A 21,771-nucleotide genomic window follows, 5' to 3' on the forward strand; every position below is an offset into this window, starting at 1 on the left:
CAGCAATGCCCAGCTGACAACAGTGCTCTGCTAGGTCCGCCATTCACCACTTCCCCAATGTTGGTCCTCTTGCAGCATTTTCAACCTATATGAAAGCTTTAAATGTTTTATCTAAAACATAAACAGTATCACCAGCTGTATTTTATATCACTTTTAAATGATGCTCCCTTACCATTTTTCCTATTAATAAGTGTGTCAAGGAATTAAGGAGTGATTAATACACAATCATCAAGAAGATGAAAAATGTGTGAACTGTATCTATTAACCACTTAGAAATGAATTTAATTTAATCTCAATCTGTGCTCCATATATTTTGCAATTGTTGGTTCCTAGGTCTGATATTCTGCAAAAGAAAAGAAAATAAGATCCACTGAATACCTCTTTTTACCCAAAATAAAACATGCTTCCTTTGGATTCAAAAACTCTTAAGAGTAAGGGAAATGAGAGAATAATTCTATACAGTCAACATTCTATACCAAGCGTCTGTGGAGAAGAAAGAAATGAAGTGGAATAGGCCTGTTTCCAAAACATTCCTGGGAACACGGAAGGTATTTGTAAAACTATCTCCTTGATGAAAACCATTGTACCTGTAGTGACTCCAGTATTCAGATGACCTACAAAACAGGCAAAGAAATCTCCATTTGTCAGTGGGTTCCCTAGACTCACCACTCAAACACCACACCAGGGCGTTCTTGGCCATGTGTTTAAAGATGAAACTTGAGAACATTTAAAATGGAGAGAAACATGGCTGAAGGCAAATATTTCACAAAGGGGAGCATCCCGAAAGAGGTACTTATTTTATAGGATTGCTGTTTTGTAGAATGGCTAAAAAAGAAGTCTCTTCATTTTGGCATTGATGTTTACAGAAGTGAACATTCTACACCACCTTCACCTGCTCCTGTCTTCTATTTCAATCTCATTAGAAGGTATAGGTATTTTAAAATTGCATTGCTACCACCCAAGACCCAAAGTCTATAGATTTTTCAGTTCATTACCGAGGCAAAAATGACAAATGACCAGTAACAGTCACACAGCAAAGCACAGTGGTTACAAAGTGTATCACATCACCATACCATTCACAGTAAGCCTGGGAGGGGTGGGCCAAGCTGGCATCCCTGTCCTCATCTAGGAAACCAGAAAACTGGGGCTCAGAAGAAATTTGCCCAACGTCCCATCGCTAGGAGGTGAAACACCAGGAATTATGCTCAAGTGACCCCTGAAGACCTAGAATCCACTGTCCCTTGGCCCCTTGTAGGAAGTGCAGTGCTCAAAACAGCTCCTTTGCTTCTTTGGTTCTAAGAATGTAGATGTGAACAAAGAAAACAGTCTTTATTTTTACTGAGGACGAATGCAGCACTTAAGGTAGACACACAACTTTCAAGGATGCGAGGTTCGGGATTCCTTAACTATACTAATGTCGTTCTCCTGAAGCTGAGGAGTAATGAGAGGTTTGACAAATGCAAAGCATTTAATCGCATCCCCACCAACCAAGATCCAGTCAAGAAGTAGGGTACTGGTTAATGCTGTCACAGGCACATTTTAAGTATACCGCATATGCAAAATTCAAAGAAACCATCTTCCCAAGGAAAGATTTAGAGAATTGGCTGGGCACAGTGGCTCACAGCTGCAATCACAGCATGCTGGGAGGCTAAGGCAGGAGGATCACTTGAGCCTAGGAGTTTGAAGATGCAGTGAGCTATAATCATGTCACTATACTCCAGCCTGGGTGACAGAGTGAAACTGTCTCTAAAAAGAAAGTTAAATAAAAACATGAAAATAAATAAAAATTAAAAACCTAGAGAAAAACTTTTTCTACTAAATAAAAGCAGCCCTGCAGGGCGCGGTGGCTCAAGCCTGTAATCCCAGCACTTTGGGAGGCCAAGGCGAGTGGATCACGAGGTCAAGAGATTGAGACCATCCTGGTCAACATGGTGAAACTCCGTCTCTACTAAAAATACAAAAATTAGCTGGGCATGGTGGCGCATGCCTGTAATCCCAGCTACTCAGGAGGCTGAGGCAGGAGAATTGCCTGAACCCAGGAGGCGGAAGTTGCGGTGAGCCGAGATCGCGCCATTGCACTCCAGCCTGGGTAACATGAGTGAAACTCCATCTCAAAAAAAAAAAAAAAAAAAAAAAGGCAGCCCTGTTTATGTCACATCTTGCTTTCCTTTAATAATAGGCAGTCCTTCCCCTTGCCTCTGTTCTAATGTGTCTGATTCATGATTCATGACATGGGACTGTTCAATAGGGTTGGGAAGGAAACTTCTGGACAAAAGTTGGATCTAGCTCTTACAATTTCATCCAGTCTTGGCATGTTGTCTAAAACTAAATGTCTTTTGGCTGTACCTAATCCTCCACATTAAAAATCAACAATTGCAACCGTGTACATATTAAAAGAAAGGACAGGGTTTTCTCCCCGAGGCAGTGGGCATTCTTGTCTGAGTGTTTCACAGGGACATGGCAGGTTGCTGGAGGTAAGTTCCCTGGAAACTGTTTGGGCAATGGTCCAGGAGAAAGATCTCTGTCTGTCACTTGCAGCGGCACGTCCCAGGGACGTGTTCCAGGGTGCCAGGCCTGCTCGATGGGTGCAGTAAGAGGCAATGGGAGTAGGGGCTGGCCTCTGGCTCTGTCAAAGACCACCCAAGAGACTAGAGAAAAGGGTGGTGGCTAGAGCTACAGGCCTATTGCGTGACAAGGGTTGGCCTATTGCGTGACAAGGGTTCCCCTGACAGGCTGGCAGGAAGTCAAGCCAGAGACCTAAAAGAGAACGTTTTGGGGAAAGCAGAGGTAAGGAGAGCTGGCTTTGGCTGGCTGCTGCCTTGCTCAAGGGTTTAGGACAATGAAGGCACAGGCCTTGAAGGTGAGATGCAAACAGCAGACTTCACACTCCTTCCCATGCAAGACCCTCAAGCCTGGACTTTCTTCACCTTCCTCTTTTCAATATCTTTTTTCCTCCTCCATCTATGCCTCTAATTTGCTGACCAGAAATTGGAGTTGAGATATCTTTATATATATATATATATCTATATATTTTAAGGCAACAAAGTGAGAGCCTTGTTCTTAATTTTCAAAATTGTTAAATAGAAAACTATTTATTTTTCTCTTAAAACAAAAAAGCTGAACTGTGAATTGAACACTGCAAGTTAGTAAGCCCAGTATGAATCCCCAACTCCCTTCTCTCCTGTCTGTTTCCCAAGCTGCATTCCCAGCCCCGCCCTAACCTCTGCAGCACGAGATGGCCTGGGTTATGGGGAAGCAGTGTGGTGGGGAGATGCTGCTCCACTCACCCTGACCCTTCTTTTTTGCATCAAACTCGACACCAGAACCTGTGACACCCCCCAATCTTGAGACAGTGAGGGGAAGGACAAAAGAATCACTAAGCCACCAGCTCTAACATCACTGAGCTGCAAATCACTTCCAGCAGGGGCCTACTACCAGACTTCTAGAATGAGAAAAATTCTTAAGCCACCATTAGTCACATTTTCCATTACTTCAAAGCAAAAGCATTCCTACCTGATACAAATTGCTTTTTACTTTTATGTGAAACTTAAATGATTTATCTTCTCTTTGGGTCAATAACTTTCGATGCGAGAAATCTTCCCCTGGCATTTAGAAGGCGAACACATCTCTGTTGGCCATAGTTTTCAAGTAGCATTCTTCTGTTTATCAATTCTTCTAAATGTTGAAGGCTTGGTTTAGTAAAGCTAGTTTGACTATAAAAGTATGTGCAGATCACAGCATTAACTGTGCTATATCACAGGGTGGGTCAGAAAGGAAACAAGACCAATGAGAGAAGAATGGAAATGTTCTCTGACTGGACAAAAGGAAATCAGTTATCTTAGCTGAATACCAGAAACACAACTTTTTTCAATGGCCTTTCAAATTATTTAGTATTATTATTATTATTAGGAATGGGGTCTTGCTCTGTCACCCAAGAGTGCTGTAGCACAATCACAGCTCACTGTAGTGACCTCAACCTCCCAGGCTCCAGCAGTCCTTCCACCTCAGCCTCCCGAATGGCTGGGACCACTGGTACCTAAATCCACACCCAGCTAACTTTGTTTATTTTCTGTGGGGACAGGATCTCACTATGTTGCCCAGGCTGGTCTCAAATACTTGCACTCAAGCAGTCCTTCCGCCTTGGCCTCCCAAAGTTATGGGATTACAGGCATGAGCCACTGTGCCGGACCCAAAGTATTACTGATTTTACTTATTTCTGCTTATACATAAAATAATCTGTGGTGTATTAAAAACGAGAACAGGCCACATTGTAATATGGCCCGTTTCCTACCTTGGCAGAATATTTTGTCGAGTCAAGGATACAGTCCTATAGAAGAAAAAGTGAATTTCTATGACTGGCTCTGGTTTAGGGTCTTCTTCTTGGTACAATAAGGTATAGGCCTAACTTCAATGTATGGGCTTTTCACTCAACGTTTAAACCCTATCTATCTAATTCCCTGATTCATTCCGCAGTCATTTACTGAGGTCCTACAACCTCTATGCCAAGTACTGATCAAGGCACAGCGCTTTTCTCCTGGTGACTCAACTTAATGAGTTATTTTATTTATCCCCAACCCATCCAATTCCTTAGCTATAGATCTGGAATCAGCTCAGATATAAAAGGAATATATATTTTAGTTAGGCTCTGAAGAATTACATTTGGAAAACACATCACTGGCAAAGTCACTTGAAGGTATTCATAAAATAGACATGAATGGATTAGAGAGAGCAATAAAACATATCCAAAGAAAAGATACAGCATAAGGATAAAATGGCATCTCTGAAAGATCAATGGACCATTAGATGATAAAATTACCTCAGAGATCACCTAAAGAACTCTTCCTCCCTCAATCTAAAGATGTGCAAACAACCTGACCAGAGGACCCACAGGCAGCTGTAGCAAAACAGATAGAAAACTCAATTCTTGGCCAGGTACAGTGGCTCATGCTATAATCCTAGCACTTTGGGAGACTGAAGCAGGCAGATCACCTCAGGTCAGGAGTTCAAGATTAGACTGGCCAACATGGTGAAGCCCCATCTCTAGTAAAAATACAAAAATTAGTCGGATGTGGTAGTGCACACCTGTAGTCCCAGCTGCTCAGAAGGCTGAGGGGGGAGGCTCACCTGAGCCCAGGAGGTCAAGGCTGCCGAGATCCTGCCACTGAATTCCAGCCCGCTGGGCAACAGAGAGAGGAGATTCTGTCTCCAAAGAAAAAAAAGGAGAAGGAAAAGGAAAAGGAGGAGAAGACTCACTTCTCCTGACTACCAGCCTTAGCTCAACAATGAGGATTGCTAAAACCACCAGGATAAAGCTCAAACAAGTCATACTTGTTAATATTTCAGGACGACATTTTAAATTTAACATATTAAAAAATCCAAATTCCCAAAGTAAAATCAAATAAGACCACAATTAATAATTTCTTTTCTTAGAAATTGTTTATGTCACATTACCAGTCCAACACCTAAGAGCTGATATCAAGAAAACCTCAAGCTGAAAAGTATCATTTTAACAAAAAGCCACTAACAGTGTACACCAAAACGCCCCTAACTAATGAACCAGAAAACAGCCTGCTCATGTCACTACCTAATTTCGCTGCATTTAAAAAGTGAACTAAAATTTCTAGAGCTGACATCTATATTCACAGTTGCATTCTTATGAAGTTACTAACGATTATCTGGCCTTTGGAAGTTTCAAACATCAAGTGACTGCCATTAGTGCACAGATTTTGCTATTTTCTAATATTTACACTTTTGCACAGAAAAAATATCTGACCGTGAAGTCAAGTAACATCTCATTCATGCTTTGAAAAATTATGTTTCTTTGTGGTCATGCTTTTCTTTTGTACATTAAGGTTTCCAAAAACAGTTTTCCTAGTAAAAGCCAATTCATGGGTTATTTTGTTTTACAGTGAAAAGGAAAACTCCCTGTATTAGCATGTACTCACATTTGCTGTTTTACAAGAAGACTGTGGCACCCGCTTCTGCCACTGGGATTTGAAAACACTCACAACACTTCACCTTTATGCTGGGCTAAACTCAGGGTGGCCATAAACACTCTGAAGTAATACAAACCTAAATATTCCTGCTAGGCAAACGGAGCAGTGGAACCGAATTATAATGAGCTAGCAGCTGTCACAATATGACCACAGTAACCGAATCAAAATATCAACCGCTAACCCAGATGAGATTCAAAGGTCATCCTGTAAGCCAGCAGCTTTCTTCAGTTCTGCCTGAAACCTCAATCTAATCCTGCAGTAAAATGTTCCGCTGAGCTAGGTTAGAACCCAGCTACTCCACAGTGTAAATTATTTAATGCCCTGGGAGAGTACCATGAGTAGGACTAGAACCAAGTACCACAGTAAGGAAACTGAACCATTCAAAATGGGACATGTGAAAGCACAGCCCGTGATGCTGAACTAAGCTGCAGCCAACTGTACAAAAGGATCACTTTTTACACCCTTCAGTCACCAATGCATGTATGTAATCTTATGGGACAACTTGCTGACTTATCCTCAATCTGGTTTTGAATTGATGCTGTGGAATAATAAAAGGAAAACGAATGCTTAGCTCCTTCCTCGGATCAAACAGTTTTAGCTAGAAAATATACTGTCTACCAATGTAGAAATATTTGGACAATTACTTGCAAAAGTTTAGTGCTTGACAAAGGGAAAAAAAAATCAGGATTTTTTTTAAAAGTCCATATTCTTTCCAAACACTTCTTACCAGGATTTTCAAACTATTCTATAGCATAAAAATAATCCTCTTTAAAAAAAGAGGAATTAGACTCATCAACAACCCTTTGTACCATTAGCATACTCTGAAGGCTATCCAACTGACCACCTAGGAAGGTTTCATCAAATTGTTTAAAAACTGCAATGAACAAGTTTCCAGCAGGTCTAGTGTACATTATAATCATTCATAATGATAGGCAGTCACAAGGAAGAAGTGATTTCTTTTCTTCAGATATAAAACAATGCATGGAATTTCAACTAAGGCAAAATGCAAACTGGCATGTACCTGCCCAATGAAAGCAATGAGTAAGTTTTTAGTAAACATCAGGTACAAGTATATGAATTGGTCGATCCAGGCAGTCCTTACTGACACCTCTCAACCCTGCCAACATCAAAACAAACACAAAGGCTATTCACACCTATTTTTAAAAAATTAGGAGTTGCTTTTTGTTTCTTTTAGTTATGTTTTTTTAAAAAGACAAGTATCAACCACTAAAATCCTCTATGACAACTATAACCACAGACAGTAACACCGAACAACTTTATAAACCAAGAGGTGTCATTAATTCTTCTAGCAAGATAGGTACACTGTGTGTGTGTGTGTACATGTGTGTGCATGCATGTATAAGAAGCAAGCACACATGGATGTTTTGTTTATTTGCTTTAGGGATTCACAAACTATCAAATAGTGCTATTTTTCACACACACAAGCTTATATTTAAAAGAATAAATTAACACAAACATTTTACTACTTTTCTTTTGAGATGGGGTCTCATTCTGTTGCCCAGGCTGGAGTGCAGTGGCATGATGTCGGCCCACTGCAACCTGAACCCCCTGAGCTCAAAAGATCCTGTCCTTGGCCTTCCAAGTAGCTGGGATGACAATGCGTGCCACCACACCTGGCTAAGTTTGTGTATTTTTGGTAGACATGAAGTTTCACCACGTTGCCTAGGCTAAAACATTTCACACTCTTCTAACTTATGTCCCACTTTGTATAAATTTGAAACAGAGACACAAATAAACTGAGTTTTGGAATTTCAGTGCCAAATAGAAGTATTATGTTTAAAAATCTGTAACATGCAAAACCATTCATGTGAAATCAAGAAGTTCAGACTTGTAATAAAGGGTTTCGTTACCATAAAAGAGTTTGTGAACAAAATACTAGCAATGCCTGTATCATTTCCCTAAAATTGTACACTGCCATAAAGAACAAAATATATAATTAATAATAATCCACTCTCAAAAGGCAAGAGTGGTCCAGTGCTTTTTTCTTTCTTTGCAATAAAATAAAACCTTACTAAATGAACAGTTTTACTAAAAAAAGGAAAAAAAATCAGGTCATCTGCAGTTAATAACTCTTTCCTGTAAAATTAGCGTCACTTATTTCTGCAGCAGACGCCTAATTCAGTCACAGGCTTGATTGATTTGACAATAGAGAATCTGCTCCAATAAAGTGGCTGATTTATTTCTGATGCTATAGCTTTTACCCTGATGCGACATCACGGCAGAATTAAGCCTTTGAAATGGAAAGAAATACTTTGTAGTTTTAACGAAAACCAGTTAAAGATTCTGAAAGTGGAAATCAGATTGTTGTCAAACACTCACACTCAAATCTACTACCTTCTTTTGGTAGAAGGAAAATGTCCACAAAGGTCACCACATGGACTGTAGGTCTGGACAGGAAGTGTGGTTTAGAATACAGCCTACAGTCTGTAAGTTCAAAGTGTCCCCTGCACCAAGAGATCTTACTTTGTTTTTATCATCATTTGCAAATTAGTTGTCCTTAATTTCTTGAACATGATCTATTTTTTCTTTGTAAAGCTGTAACATAACACCAAATATGGCTCATCTGAAAAGTGGTTTCATTTTAAATAAACAGCAGCTTGGGCAAAATCAATGAGAATCTTTGTTCCGCGAACCTAGCCTTCAGATACACAAGCCAATCAAGGCGGCGTTTGGGATATGAGAAATTATAGCGGTGGGAAGACTGTTTAATACAGTATCTTTTTAAAAGAGTCAATTCTCTTTTTAAAAAAAACATATATTCTTCTCTAAACTAAAAACGTAAGGTATTTCATACTTGTTTCAATGTCTTGTTCTCCCTTTTCCCCTTTTTTGCATACTGCGCAATGCCCTCTCGCTCTGAGGGTGGCTTCCCTGACCCAAGTCTGACACTGCGCCGTTAATGTCAGATAAACCATTTAGCCCAAGCACAATTCTTTTCTGTGCAAAAATCTGCTTGAGGTGGAAAATGTAGCAGTTTGTAAACAATAAAGAGCCATGTTTCAAACCAGACAGCTTATCTAACAGAGAAGTCCTTTCACTGGGAACAGTGGGTGGGGGCCTCGTGGACATAGTAGCATTTCCTATCACAATGCAGGAGACTGTCTTGGTCTCCATATTTAAGAGTTCAATGGGAAGGAGGGCAGACGGGATAAAAGAGCAAGGCTGACATGGATTTGCAGCCTAAACAACAACTAAGTGAAAAGAATCAGCTCTCTCCGCTCTGGACTGTCGGGTCACTTATATTTTAAATACTATTTGGATTGAAGAATTAATTTGATTTGTAAAGCAGTTGCCCATGAGACAACATGAACAAAGCAATCATTTAATCTATTTGTATTGCTTGGTGTATTCTGTAATATGTATTTATCAAGTTGCTCTTAAGAGTTAAAACTTTTTTCACATAGATAACATAAACTTCTCACTATGAGTATTTATTTATTCTATTTTTCTTACTGTAGCTCATTACACGATCATTTTAGAATCCAAGGAAGTTAGTATAGTTTTTAGGTGCTACTTCTCAAGACTGTATTTTCAAATGAATCTTTTATTCTAAGTGGTTGTGCGAAGAAGAATACAGAAGCAAAGGTGTTAGAAATAAAATCGTAACTATTGACCTTGAATAGTCAAAAGTTGCCTTTTAAAATCTAAGTTGATAAATATATCTAATCATCTGTATCTACATATCCTGAGAACAAGAAACAATGCACTTCCTTATCAACAACTGATAAAAAACTAGGATTCCTGTTTTAGCTACAAAGTTAAAACATAAGTATGAAATTTACTACTTTGAAGGCAGAAAGAGCACAAAAATAAGAATACTCTATGACTGAAAACAACTTTGTGGTTCTCGAAGTTGGTAAGACATTCAAATGCACAAAGGTATGATGCTACCCATTAAAAATAAATTGCTAGTATTTATCTGCTTTGACTATTTTGTGTTAAATATCTGAAATCCATTTAGAGGGATTTGATGGTGATTTTTCAAAGAATGCCTGAGATTCAAGGACTATCTACACCTAAGTGACTGGTATAGCTTCCAAAGCCTAAAAATCGCAACATTCTTTCGAAGCATTTGCAGTTATAGTCTCAGAAAAATATAATTATTACTGCGTGGTTTTCCTTGGAGTGTTGTCCAACAGCTTGTATCCAGAAATTTGACTTCACTTATTGACAAACTCTCAAGAGAATTTGGCCAAGTTGAGAGATTTACTAATATTGTTAAGAACTCATGTTTACTAGAACAAAGATCATTTTTTCAATCAAAACTAAATTAACCAGTTATTGGGACTTTTTAAGCCATGAGGAATCATCTTTTCATTGCTCAAGTTACTGCTGTTAGACAAACATCCCTACGGAGTAGCCAAAAGCAGAGAAACATGCTGAGGATGCCAGCATGAAGGTCATGCTGGAGATTAAGAGGCAGCCTCAAACTAACAGGTAGCTTGCTTTAGTGAAAAGGATGGGGTCTGCCTAGGCCATTAGCACCAAAGTTCATGCCTTGGTAAGTACACAACCAGATTTTACAATTCAACTTGAACACACTACTCTGATTTCAGCACACTAGGCCCATTAAACGCCATTTATTTTCATAACCCCTTTAGCAGAAATCACAGTTAACACTGACTATATATCATTGCCAACCAACAAGCCCAGTGATATTTTTATTCTGAATATTCAGCACTTTGACTTCATCAACCTTAACTCAGGAAACTACTGATACAACATTGAAACTGTGGTACATGATTTATATCTAAGGAAAACAAAACTTCCACGTAGATTCAGTATCACTAAAAGCATTTCATTCCATATGGTTGTTAAAACTTAATCCTTGATGTACTATTACCAAACACAGACTGCCAATACTTTTCTGCAATTTAAGATTACTACAAGTGAACTGACTAAATATCCAAGTTTCTAAAAGCAGAACCTCTGTCTAGGGCATGGTTTTACCTTCTATAGTAAAACATAAGCATTCAAAAAATGTATGTTAATTTAAAATGAGTCTTACTTTGTATTCTGGAATTGACAAAAGGTGGAGAGAGATTGTCATGTGACCCAAGGTCCCTGCTGGTCATGTGGTCATAGGGAGTCCCATCTCCATAGTTCTGTAAATAAAATGACAGTATGTTATTATTTTTTATTAATAAACAGCACATAAACATAGCCCCACTACCGAACCTTCTCCCAGCCAAAGAAACTAGAGTCCACTATTCCCTCCTTGGAACTTCACTAGAAGGAATCTGCACCTTCAAAGGTAATAGTGGCTGAAAGAAAGCTCTAGAGTCTACAAAGTCCAAATTTCCTTATAATAGCTGAGAAATCTTAGGAATAATAACAATGGTACGAACTGCATGGGGTTGTTAACATGATTAAATAAAATAGTGTAGGTAAAACACCAGACACATATAAAGTATATTGCCTATATTAAAAATTATTATTTTAATAAGGCCACATTAAAGTAAAATTGTGCTACAAGGGAAAATTAGCCATAGCATGCAATGAATTGCTTTTCAAAGACCAAGACAGAGCCATTCAAACAGTAACATTTGGTGTTTGTTAGGATGTTGAAGTTTCAATGTTTTATTATAGTTACTATTGTGATTGTAAGAGAACTAGATTGTCACATAAGTAACACATAAGAATATTAGGATTTAACTATGATATTATCAAAACATTAGCATAAATTAGCATTTCTGGAGTTGGACAAAGTATGTCACAAAAAACAACCAGTTGTAAAGCAGACAAATTTTGACAGAAAGGCCGGGTGCAGTGGCTCACGCCTGTAATCCCAGCACTTTGGGGGGCCGAGGCGGGTGGATCACGAGGTCAAGAGATCGAGACCATCCTGGTCAACATAGTGAAACCCCGTCTCTACTAAAAATACAAAAAATCAGCTGGGCATGGTGGTGCGTGCCTGTAATCCCAGCTACTCAGGAGGCTGAGGCAGGAGAATTGCCTGAACCCAGGAGGCGGAGGTTGCGGTGAGCCGAGATCGCGCCATTGCACTCCAGCCTGGGTAACAAGAGCGAAGCTCCCGTCTCAAAAAAAAAAAAAAATTGGCCGGGCGCGGTGGCTCACGCCTGTAATCCCAGCACTTTGGGAGGCCGAGGCGGGTGGATCACGAGGTCAAGAGATCGAGACCATCCTGGTCAACACGGTGAAACCCCGTCTCTACTAAAAATACAAAAAATTAGCTGGGCATGGTAGCGCGTGCCTGTAATCCCAGCTACTCAGGAGGCTGAGACAGGAGAATTGCCTGAACCCAGGAGGCGGAGGTTGCGGTGAGCCGAGATCGCGCCATTGCACTCCAGCCTGGGTAACAAGAGCGAAACTCCGTCCCCAAAAAAAAAAAAAAAAAAAAAAAAAAAAATTTCTTTTTTGACAGAAATATTTCATTATTACAATCAGCTTATTATTTTAACAGGAATTTAAAATTAAAATAATGTTTTTAAGCTGTCCAGATACTTAATTTTAATGGGGAAATTTGATAACATGATAGGAAAGAGTTAAAATCATCTATACTATATGGTTCAACTTTCAGTCTACTCAAGTGCATTAAGTGACCAAAAAGAGGGGGAAAAAGTCATTCTGTTCAGCTGGTGAACTGCCCATAAAGTCCAAGTCAAATACTCAGAGGTATTGGCCGGCATGTGAGCCAAGGGGCAGAATCTGCCCACACAAAAAAGAGGGCTGCTGTAGCAACCACAAAGAAGACACATCCTCTCAACCTTAAGGAAAAACAACCACGTTCTCAATCGCCTTTCCTCCAACAATTAACTTCGCTGATACTGTAATCTAGTTCTACCAATATGTCAATCTATAAAAAGAGGCTACATTTTAAATACCCATTGTAGATTTTACATTCACTCATTCTATACCAGGCACTACATAATGCCAATTACCACTTATTAAGTGTCCTCATCCTAGATAGTGTACAAAAAGCTTAATATATATTATCTAATTTAATCCTCAGCACAGTATTGTAAGGTAGAAGACACTATCCCCATTTTAAGGTGAAAAAAGACCTCAAAAGTTTGCCTGGGCATAAATCTGCCATAAATAATCTGTCTCATACAAACTTCTGGATTTAGAAAATATAAATTACAGTAAACTGGTCTGAAATTATTCACCAACATATTCCTGGAGAAAAATGGCAGGAAAGCTAACAAAAACCAAAAGTTGAGTTAGTTTTAATCCTAAATCAAGAGGATTCTAAACAGACCTTGTTTTCCGAAACACAGTTAAAAGTACCATGTGTACTGAATGGGGAAATCATGAGAAATTTAAAAAATCTGGAGGAACTAAACAATTGAGGGGAGTTCTATCATCTCCACTCGCTGTCAAGGGGAATGGATTTATTTCTGCAAGTGCAGACTGTAACATGAGGAGGAGGAAAGATTTCCTCAACCCATCCATATAAAGCATTAGAATGTCAAACTCGACAGCTGGTGTAAGGGCTCACAAAGTTACTGGTAAGCTTAGAGATCCTGCTGTACTCTGAACGCTAGACTAAGGATCACAATGCCAAGGACAGGTGGAAATGTGTAACTCTGACTTGCTGAAATGTCCTCATTTTGACAGCTTGATTACCTTCCCTGCTTCTTATGCCAAAATAGAGACCCTTCCCCCAACCCAAATTTGTGTGAACACTTACAGTAAAATGTTACCCTCCCTGTAGACTGCTTCATCTATATATAGCCGGTTGGGAGAGGAAGAGATGCTGGTTTTACTATGTACACTAAGTCTACTTTTAATCTGGGGCATTGTATGTATATCATAAAAACTGACAGGGATTTTAGAGGGCCTAGCAATGAGTCAGTTAAAGAAATTTCATACAAAATCATGGATATTTAAATTGGAAAAAAAACACAGATGATCCTCTGGCTCTACTTCCTCATTTTGCAAAATAGGAAAATGAGGACCCAAAAGGTGAAATGACATGCCCAAGATCATGTACATACAACGACACGAAGTGCCTAACCACCAACCCAACTCCTCTTCCATGTTCTTCCTATTACACCCAAGAAACAACCAATGCATGTAGGAAAACTGTGGAGAAGAACAGCAAAGAGTTGAGAGGAAATAAATGAATGATCCAACTAGTGATCAAAGGCCCTACTGGTGGAATGATAACATGTCTACAAAGTGAAATCAACTCAGATTCAGTATGTAGATATAATGTTGGATAGAATGTCATAAAGTATCTTTGGGATTATTCAGTAGTCTCTTCACACCTTATAGGGATATTAGGAATTTAAGTTTTTTCATCTACAACAAATAGCATTGTGTAATATGGATCAATAACTGACTGAAGAAAAGCCAAATATGTAATGAAGGAGTTTTCTTCTGGTTAGCAAAAGTGGAACAGGTGTCAAATTAAATAACAGCATCCAATAAGAGAATAAGAAAAAAAAAAATTCCAAAGTCAAGCTGACAAGCTGATACTCATTAAACTTAGTATGCACATATATTTATGTTTGTGTGTATGTTCATGCCTGTGTGTGTGTGCGTGTATGTGTGTGCGTTTAAGAGAGAGAGAGACAGAGACAGAAACACACCTTCTGTTTGTTAATTTACATATGTGGGATGTCTGGCTGTGGGGAAAAAGATTAGATATACTTACCCTGGACGGGCTTGGATGTCCTCCATTCCCCCAGGACCCTGAGCTACTTCTGTCTTCTACATCTAGGGACAAGAGAAAAGTTCTTTAGGCTTTCTTGCAGTAATTTTTTCTTTTTGTATATGCACTTTTAAATTAATGTTTCAAATTAATCTCCTGTTGCCTTTAATTAAGAACCAGGCACAGGGCTACCATGATGATAGTGGCTTCTGACCCATCTACTTAAATTAACTCATTTAAATTCACAGCAGAAATGAACTGGACCCTCAGGAACCAGAGGTATGAACATAAAAATTACTTCCATCCTTCACCATTTTTGATAGCCTCAGTTTTTATAGATGTGAAACTGTACTTATAGTTTTATTACAATCTTTTGGATGAAGTAAGTTTAAAAATGCACTAGCACAACTTTAATCCAAAAAAAGTTAAATTAAGGTAAATATCCACACTAACACCTTTAGCATCCTCATCATAATGCTCTTAGATACTTTTTGTTCTGTAGCTCAGGTTTATCATCAGGAGACAACAGACATGTAACAGAAAACCAGACTGAAAAAGTATTCACGAGTCTATTTCCACGAGCACATTACAAGGGTATTAGGACTTAAAAAATATTTTGTTTTTAGGTTAAGGCAATACTGTCTCTGTCTTTCAATTTTTTCTTTTAAAACTAGACATACCACTTGGCCTACAATCCTTAATCTGGGCTTTGATATGTAGAAATGAATGTCGTTATTCAATTACAAAGCAATGTTTTATTTTGATAGATGATGGCAAAAAGACCTACATAAACCATTGAAAAGTTGGAATTCTCAACCCGATACCAGCAAAGTTTGAATGTGGAGTCGATTACGAAATGTTCCATCCATGCTTCAAATGGCAAATATGCAGGATGGAAAGTGTAACAGCGAAGTTACCATATTAATTGCTTAAAACATAAAAGTGTTTTAAAGATCAGTCACTCTATATTTAGAAATGGCTGTGAGAATTTTGATGAAAGGGCCTTTGTAAGTATAAGAAGTTTCACTGTTACATTATTTTGATCACGGCTGATAACAGACGGCCATCACAAACACCCTCTGACAGAAGTGGAGGAGGAGGTGTGAAACTCTGGTTCAGGAGACACAATCCCATTTATTGTGTTTCCTAACATTTCAGTGATATTGTTTATTCTCTTAATGCTCTACTGCCATTCCTTTTATTATCACTGCTATTTTATTATCAGCAGAAGTAGTCATAGTATAATTAATTGATTTATTTTCAGATACAGTAGAGTACATGCTGTTTCAGAATATCTTAAGAGATACAAGAGCAACAGCAACTAAGTTATTACCACTAAATTAACTTCTCTGTCTCTTTTTTTTTTTTAATGACAAATATTATTTCACTCCTTTTAGTTGGTGCTTCAGAAGATAACACAAACTGCAAACAGATGTCCCCTATGGACAGTTAAAATCAGTGCACTGTGAGCTTCAAGGCATGTCAAGAAAGCTCTCGGGACTGCATCAAGCCTAGAGAAAAGGTGTAAAACCTTCCCCAGATCTGCTGTTTAACAACCCAACATGCTGGCCTAGCCTGTATATGTTGAACTGAAGCACACAAAGAAGCTACTTACAACCCTCTGGGATTCGCACATAAATAAATTTTGTAGCCTACATGGTTCTCTTAATTCTTAAACAAAAACCAAATATTTTCAGCCAAAATAAAAAGTGTATAAATAACAAAAATCTCTCAACCACTGCATGCTTTCAAAAGTCTGGCGCATCTTGACTTTCTTTTCACCTATAACAGCCTATAACAGCCAGCTTGGATTCATTTGAGAGATTTCTCCTCTTTAATTTGGCCAAAAATGTAATGGAGGAACAGATTTGAATCCCTATAAGTACCATAAGATTTCAAATTGTTTGGACTCATTTTATCTTTTCAATTTTAAAAGAGGATTTTAAACATGAAAAGTAGGCAGAGACTTGGAGGAAAGGGGGCGCTACTGCCAGGCTAGTGGAGATTTTGCATCCCAGAGGACATCTGGAAAAGCCACCCAGGAGACATTTTTGGTTGTCACAACTTGGGTGGTACTAGTGGCACTGATCACACAGAGGACAAGGGTTGCTGCTGAATATCCCATAATGTGCATAAATGCACAAAACAGCGCTCCACAATAAGAAATGCCCTGTGCAAAGCACAGCAGCTCACACCTGTGATACCAGCACATTGGAAGGCTGAAACAGAAGGATTGCCTAAGGACAAGAGTTTGAGACCAGCCTGGGCAACACAGCAAGATTGTGTCTCGACAAAAATTTTTAAAATTAGCCAACTGTGGTGGAAAATACCTGTAGTCCTAGTTAATTGGAGGGGCCGAGGCAGGAGGATCCCTTGAGCCCAGGAGTTCAAGGTTACAGTGAGCTACAATTGTGCCACTGCACTCCAACCTAGGCAGCTGAGACCCCTGTCCTAAAAAACATATTTTTTTAATGTTCTGACCCCAAATAAAAATTGTACAGAGATTGAGAGGCCCTGTGCTAGAGCAAAAGGAATCAAGTTGGAGAAAATATGTACTAAAATTTGATTTATAATTTAGTAAGGACTCTTACTAAATGTAGTTTTTCTTATGCACTTTAACCCAGACTTGAACAGGAAATGTACCAAGAGACCTTCATATACATCTTCTGTCCACAGAAAAAAAACGAAAAGTGATGGTCAACCAAGCAGACTGCTAATTAGCAGGCAGATAAAACACATCAAAACTTGAGTATTCCCAACTGGGCAATTTCAAAAGCGAGCAATCCACTAATTAAAAATGCTGTAAGTCTAGTTTTTTTCAAAACAGGTTAAATACTGGCTGGGTTCCTTCACAAATAGATTCCTGACCAATCGGATCTGACTGCTCTTTTCCCATCCTTTCCCATTTCCGTCATTCCCATTTCCTGACCTCACGCTGCTGCACCTTTCTTTGATTGCTCTCTGTTGAACAGGCTTCCCCTTCCCTTGATCTCCTGCTAGATCTAGAGAATGAGGACAAATCACTAGCTCTCCCAAACCTAATAAATAGAACAATCATATGAATTCTAATTATATTTTATCTTTGGAAAAAATCTATAGAACTGGTGCTCATTTATCCATATCCATAGAAGACACCAAGCTATAGTATGTGCAATGGTAATTCATAATGAATGTAAATATGTTACTTTGAAGTCATTTTCTTTTATCTTCCCTCTCCTTGAACTTCATCAGACCTGCCACTTAGTTAGCATTTTCTCAATAACTACTCCAGCACACCACCAAGTGCATTTCAAAGTGCATCCACCACCTGAATCACCTGTACACTCATTTTAAAACTGGCTTATTAAGGTTCATCTCACATCTACTCTGGAACTCTTGGAGTAGGGCCAAGAAAACTGTTTTCAAAGGTCCCCTTCTAGGCCCACAGGACTACTCTATTGTAAACATAAGACAAATGCATACCCCACACCACCAAGAACAGCCTCTCTCACTCCGTATCTTACAATTCCTGTCTGAGTTGCTGGTTTCAGCATTCAGTACACACCTCCATCACACGAGTATCCCAGACGTTTTTGGCCAGACTCTTTTTTTTTGTTTTGTTTTGTTTTGTTTTTGAGATGGAGTTTTGCTCTAGTTGCCCAGGCTGGATGGAGTGCAATGGCATGATCTCGACTCACCACAACCTCCGCCTCCTGAGTTCAAGCGATTCTCCTGCCTCCGCCTCCCGAGTAGCTGAGAATACAGGCGTGCACCATCACGTACGGCTAATTTAGTAGGGACAGGGTTTCTCCATGTTGGTCAGGCTGGTCTCGAACTCTTGACCCCAGGTGATCCACCCGCCTGGGCTTCCCAAAGTGCTGGGATTACAGGCATGAGCCACCACGCCCAGCCCAGACTCATTTTGAAGCAAACCTTGCATGTGGCCTACACCTGACCATTCCTTACTCCTCCTAGTGCGCCTGGACACTGCACGCTTTTACACCACCATGTTTTTGTAACTACTCTTCTCTCTGCTTAAGCTGCTCCTCACCTCTCAAAGAAATAGTAACAGCTCACATTTAGTGAGCTTGCATGTATGTCAGATACTGTGCTAAACTCTCAAATCCCTTAATAATATTCTGGTTTTATATATAAAAAAACTGAGGCTTAGATGGGTTAGAAAACTTGCCCAAGGGATCAGGAAATGGCAGAGCTTGGACACAAAGGGAGGCTGAAGCTCCACCCACTGTCATAAAGGCTCCCCAGGCTCCCCAGTAAGAATTTCACATCTCTCTAGGAAAGCTGAATGTTCCCTCCTGTCACTTCTCCTCAGGCAGAGTGAATAGTTTTATTTGGGAGTTTATACCCACTGTTGTGTCCACAAAAGATTACAGAAGCACATACAACACAAAATATATGAAATCAACATTTGAAGGAATCAAAAGACTGGAAAATAAAAGCAGGGAGAACAATGAGGCCAGAGGTACGATGAGTTTATCAAAAGGCAGACAGTAAGGACTGGCTATTTGCTAGAGGTGGGTCAAAATTTGCGAAGCTATTAAGTAGACAAAGCAAAGAGGGAAACAAGATTGACAATAACCATCAGATAAAAACACACAAAGTGTTCAGGAGAAACATAACTAATCCTGGTATTAAGCCAGAAAATACCTGTGAGCTCCCAACACAGAGGACAGAATGTCCTATAGCAGCCCATAGTATCAACAGTAGGCACAACGATAAAACTTGTATGGCTGGCTCAAAACGATAGTTCAGCAAGTACGTAGAATTTATTATCCAAATAACCATGTGAATATACATACAGCTACAGAGCTTCATATCATGCCCAACTGTGACATACGTTTAGTATAGGAAAGAAACATGCTTGACACAAATAATATCCTGTGTGGTACTGTACAATGGTGGGCTCATTAGTTCTTTATTGAAATGAATTAAAACAGCAGAAAGAGAAAAATAAGACAATATTGCTGTATAAGAAGTGTTTACATCAAGAGGTGAGACTAAACAATATACAGGAAAAAGATGTGTGAAATCCATTAAGGCAACTTAGTGACAAATGAAAACCTGCCTGAGACGGAGCTGCTGAATATATTTAGTTCTCGCCCCCCCCCCCCCCCGCCCCCCACACCCTTGTTCTGTTGCCACTCTTTTTCCAAGATGGGAGAAGAAAGAGAAAGAGAATACCCTGGACAGAAGAAAGCAAAGGAAAAAAGCAAGTAGATGATAGAAATTCCTGTTCCAAAAGACTGAAATGGGCTCAGTTGTTCAAGATTTTTCTAATTTCTTATTTTACCCTAAGCTAAGACAGATTTAGTAACTCTTTCATGGGATTGCTGGTTGTTTTAGGAGGCAATCTGAAAATCCACAAATTTTCATTTTGTTTGATTCATTCTGCATGAGCCTCCTCTACAGTATCTGACATATCGGCCAGGCATGGTGGCTCACATATGTAATCCCAGCACTTTTGGAGGTCGATGTAGGCAGATCACTTGAGGACAGGAGTTTGAGGCCAGCCTGGCCAAAATGGTGAGACCCCATCTCTACTAAAAAATACAAAAATTAGCTGGGACTGGTGGTGGGCGCCTGTAATCCCAGCTACCTGGGAGGCTGAGGCAGGAAAATCACTTGAACCCGGGAGGTGGAGGCTGCAGTGAGCCAAGAACGCGCCACTGCACTCCAGCCTGCACTCCAGAGCGAGACTCTGTCTCAAAAAAATAATAACTAAAGTGTCTGACGTATCTGCCAAAACACAACAGTTTGGGCAGAACTACGACCAAACACTCTATCTAGAGGAAAGATGTTCAGACGTAATTCTTACCTTCAATGCTTTCCCATCCACATTTGTTAAACATAATCTGGTTACTCAAAGTTCCAAACTCCTCTTATGGACAGTGAGATCAAAACTATCAGAAAGACTAGACAAACTTTAGAAAACACAGCACTAAGAGTTGGGATAAAGACCTGATTTCAGAAGAGAATCTGCAGCGACCAGTTCTCTGGTCTGAGCAAGTCACTGGCCTCTCTGTACTCATTTTTGTGAATTACAAAATAAGCAAGTTTGATTTCCATTCTTGGAAATAGGGCAGGCTAGTATATTTGGACAACTCTCCCACAGAAAACTAAAAATGATAGATAACAGTTTTTTGAAAATTTTTAAAATACTGAGCAGACATGATAACAAGGAATCATCGAGCCAAAATCAAAGTGAAGGCTGGAACCCAGGGAAGAAGAAAAGACATTTTTTGCCTTGGGGATATTTGCCAACCTCAAAAATGTAATGGTTTCTTGGGTTAAGGAGAACAGAAGTGAAAACCCAAGATGTAGCCAAACTCTGTATACTAACAGAAGATAAAAAGATGGTGGTATTTGTAAGATTAAGGAGTTATTGTTAAAGTAAATGAATTAACTAACATTTGTTAAACACTTAGGGAAGTACTTGATCCGAGTAAATGCCTACCATAGTCACCAATATTTATCATGAGTGCCTAATTTAATAATACTTTCCAATATCTAAGAAAATCTAAGTCTTACATTTTTATGACTCCTAGTTCTGCTAAACAGGTCAGTGATTTTTAAATATGCCCCTGGATCTTAGAAACACCCAAAACATTTAGGTTAAACAATCCTAACTTCTCCATTAGCCTGTTTTACACCATCGCAGTGAGAATTCACTAACCATTAGATTTATTCAGTGGCTTAGCTTACCATTTAAGTATTATCTTTATATCTCAGTGTATTTCTATGTGTAATATACAAATGAATGACATGCTGTCAAAAGTTATGTATGCTGATCAGAGTCCCAAGCTAAGAACAGAGACAAAATACCATGTAAGTTTAAGCCTGATTTGAAATAAACAAGTATGGGAGTTACCTAGGTTGACTGGCAGTAGAGCTGTGTAGTTGTCCTTTCCATACTTCAAGCCTACAACATGCGAATCACCCAAGACCCTAGAGTTTTATGAAATCAGAGAAATGCCTAAAATGGTATTTTGTATTGGTCTAAGTCTACAGATTCCTGCTCTTGTAGAAATATACTGATTTCCTAAAGAAAACTTCAACACACTCAGAATGCATTCAGAGATTGAGGATGCTAAGTTCTTCCGAGAAAGATAATCACTCTGAAACATGATGAAGTCT

General features: G+C 39.2%; 1 protein-coding gene across 36 annotated transcripts in view; it reads right to left on the minus strand.

Moving 5' to 3' along the window:
- Positions 1–21,771, minus strand: part of TCF4 (transcription factor 4) — a 370,299-nt gene that overhangs the window by 227,888 nt on the left and 120,640 nt on the right. For all 36 annotated transcript variants that reach the window (XM_032293849.1, XM_032293840.1, XM_032293844.1 and 33 more), the window contains 2 exons: positions 14,641–14,702; positions 11,026–11,122 (listed from right to left, as the gene is read on the minus strand). In XM_032293849.1, the coding sequence (XP_032149740.1) occupies positions 11,026–11,122; positions 14,641–14,702 (159 nt within the window). The remainder of the gene's footprint in view (positions 1–11,025; positions 11,123–14,640; positions 14,703–21,771) is intronic.

The sequence above is a fragment of the Sapajus apella genome, unplaced genomic scaffold (genome assembly GCF_009761245.1).
Source record: "Sapajus apella isolate SASKATOON/1434 unplaced genomic scaffold, GSC_monkey_1.0 scaffold30, whole genome shotgun sequence".
NCBI classification, from domain to species: domain Eukaryota; kingdom Metazoa; phylum Chordata; class Mammalia; order Primates; family Cebidae; genus Sapajus; species Sapajus apella.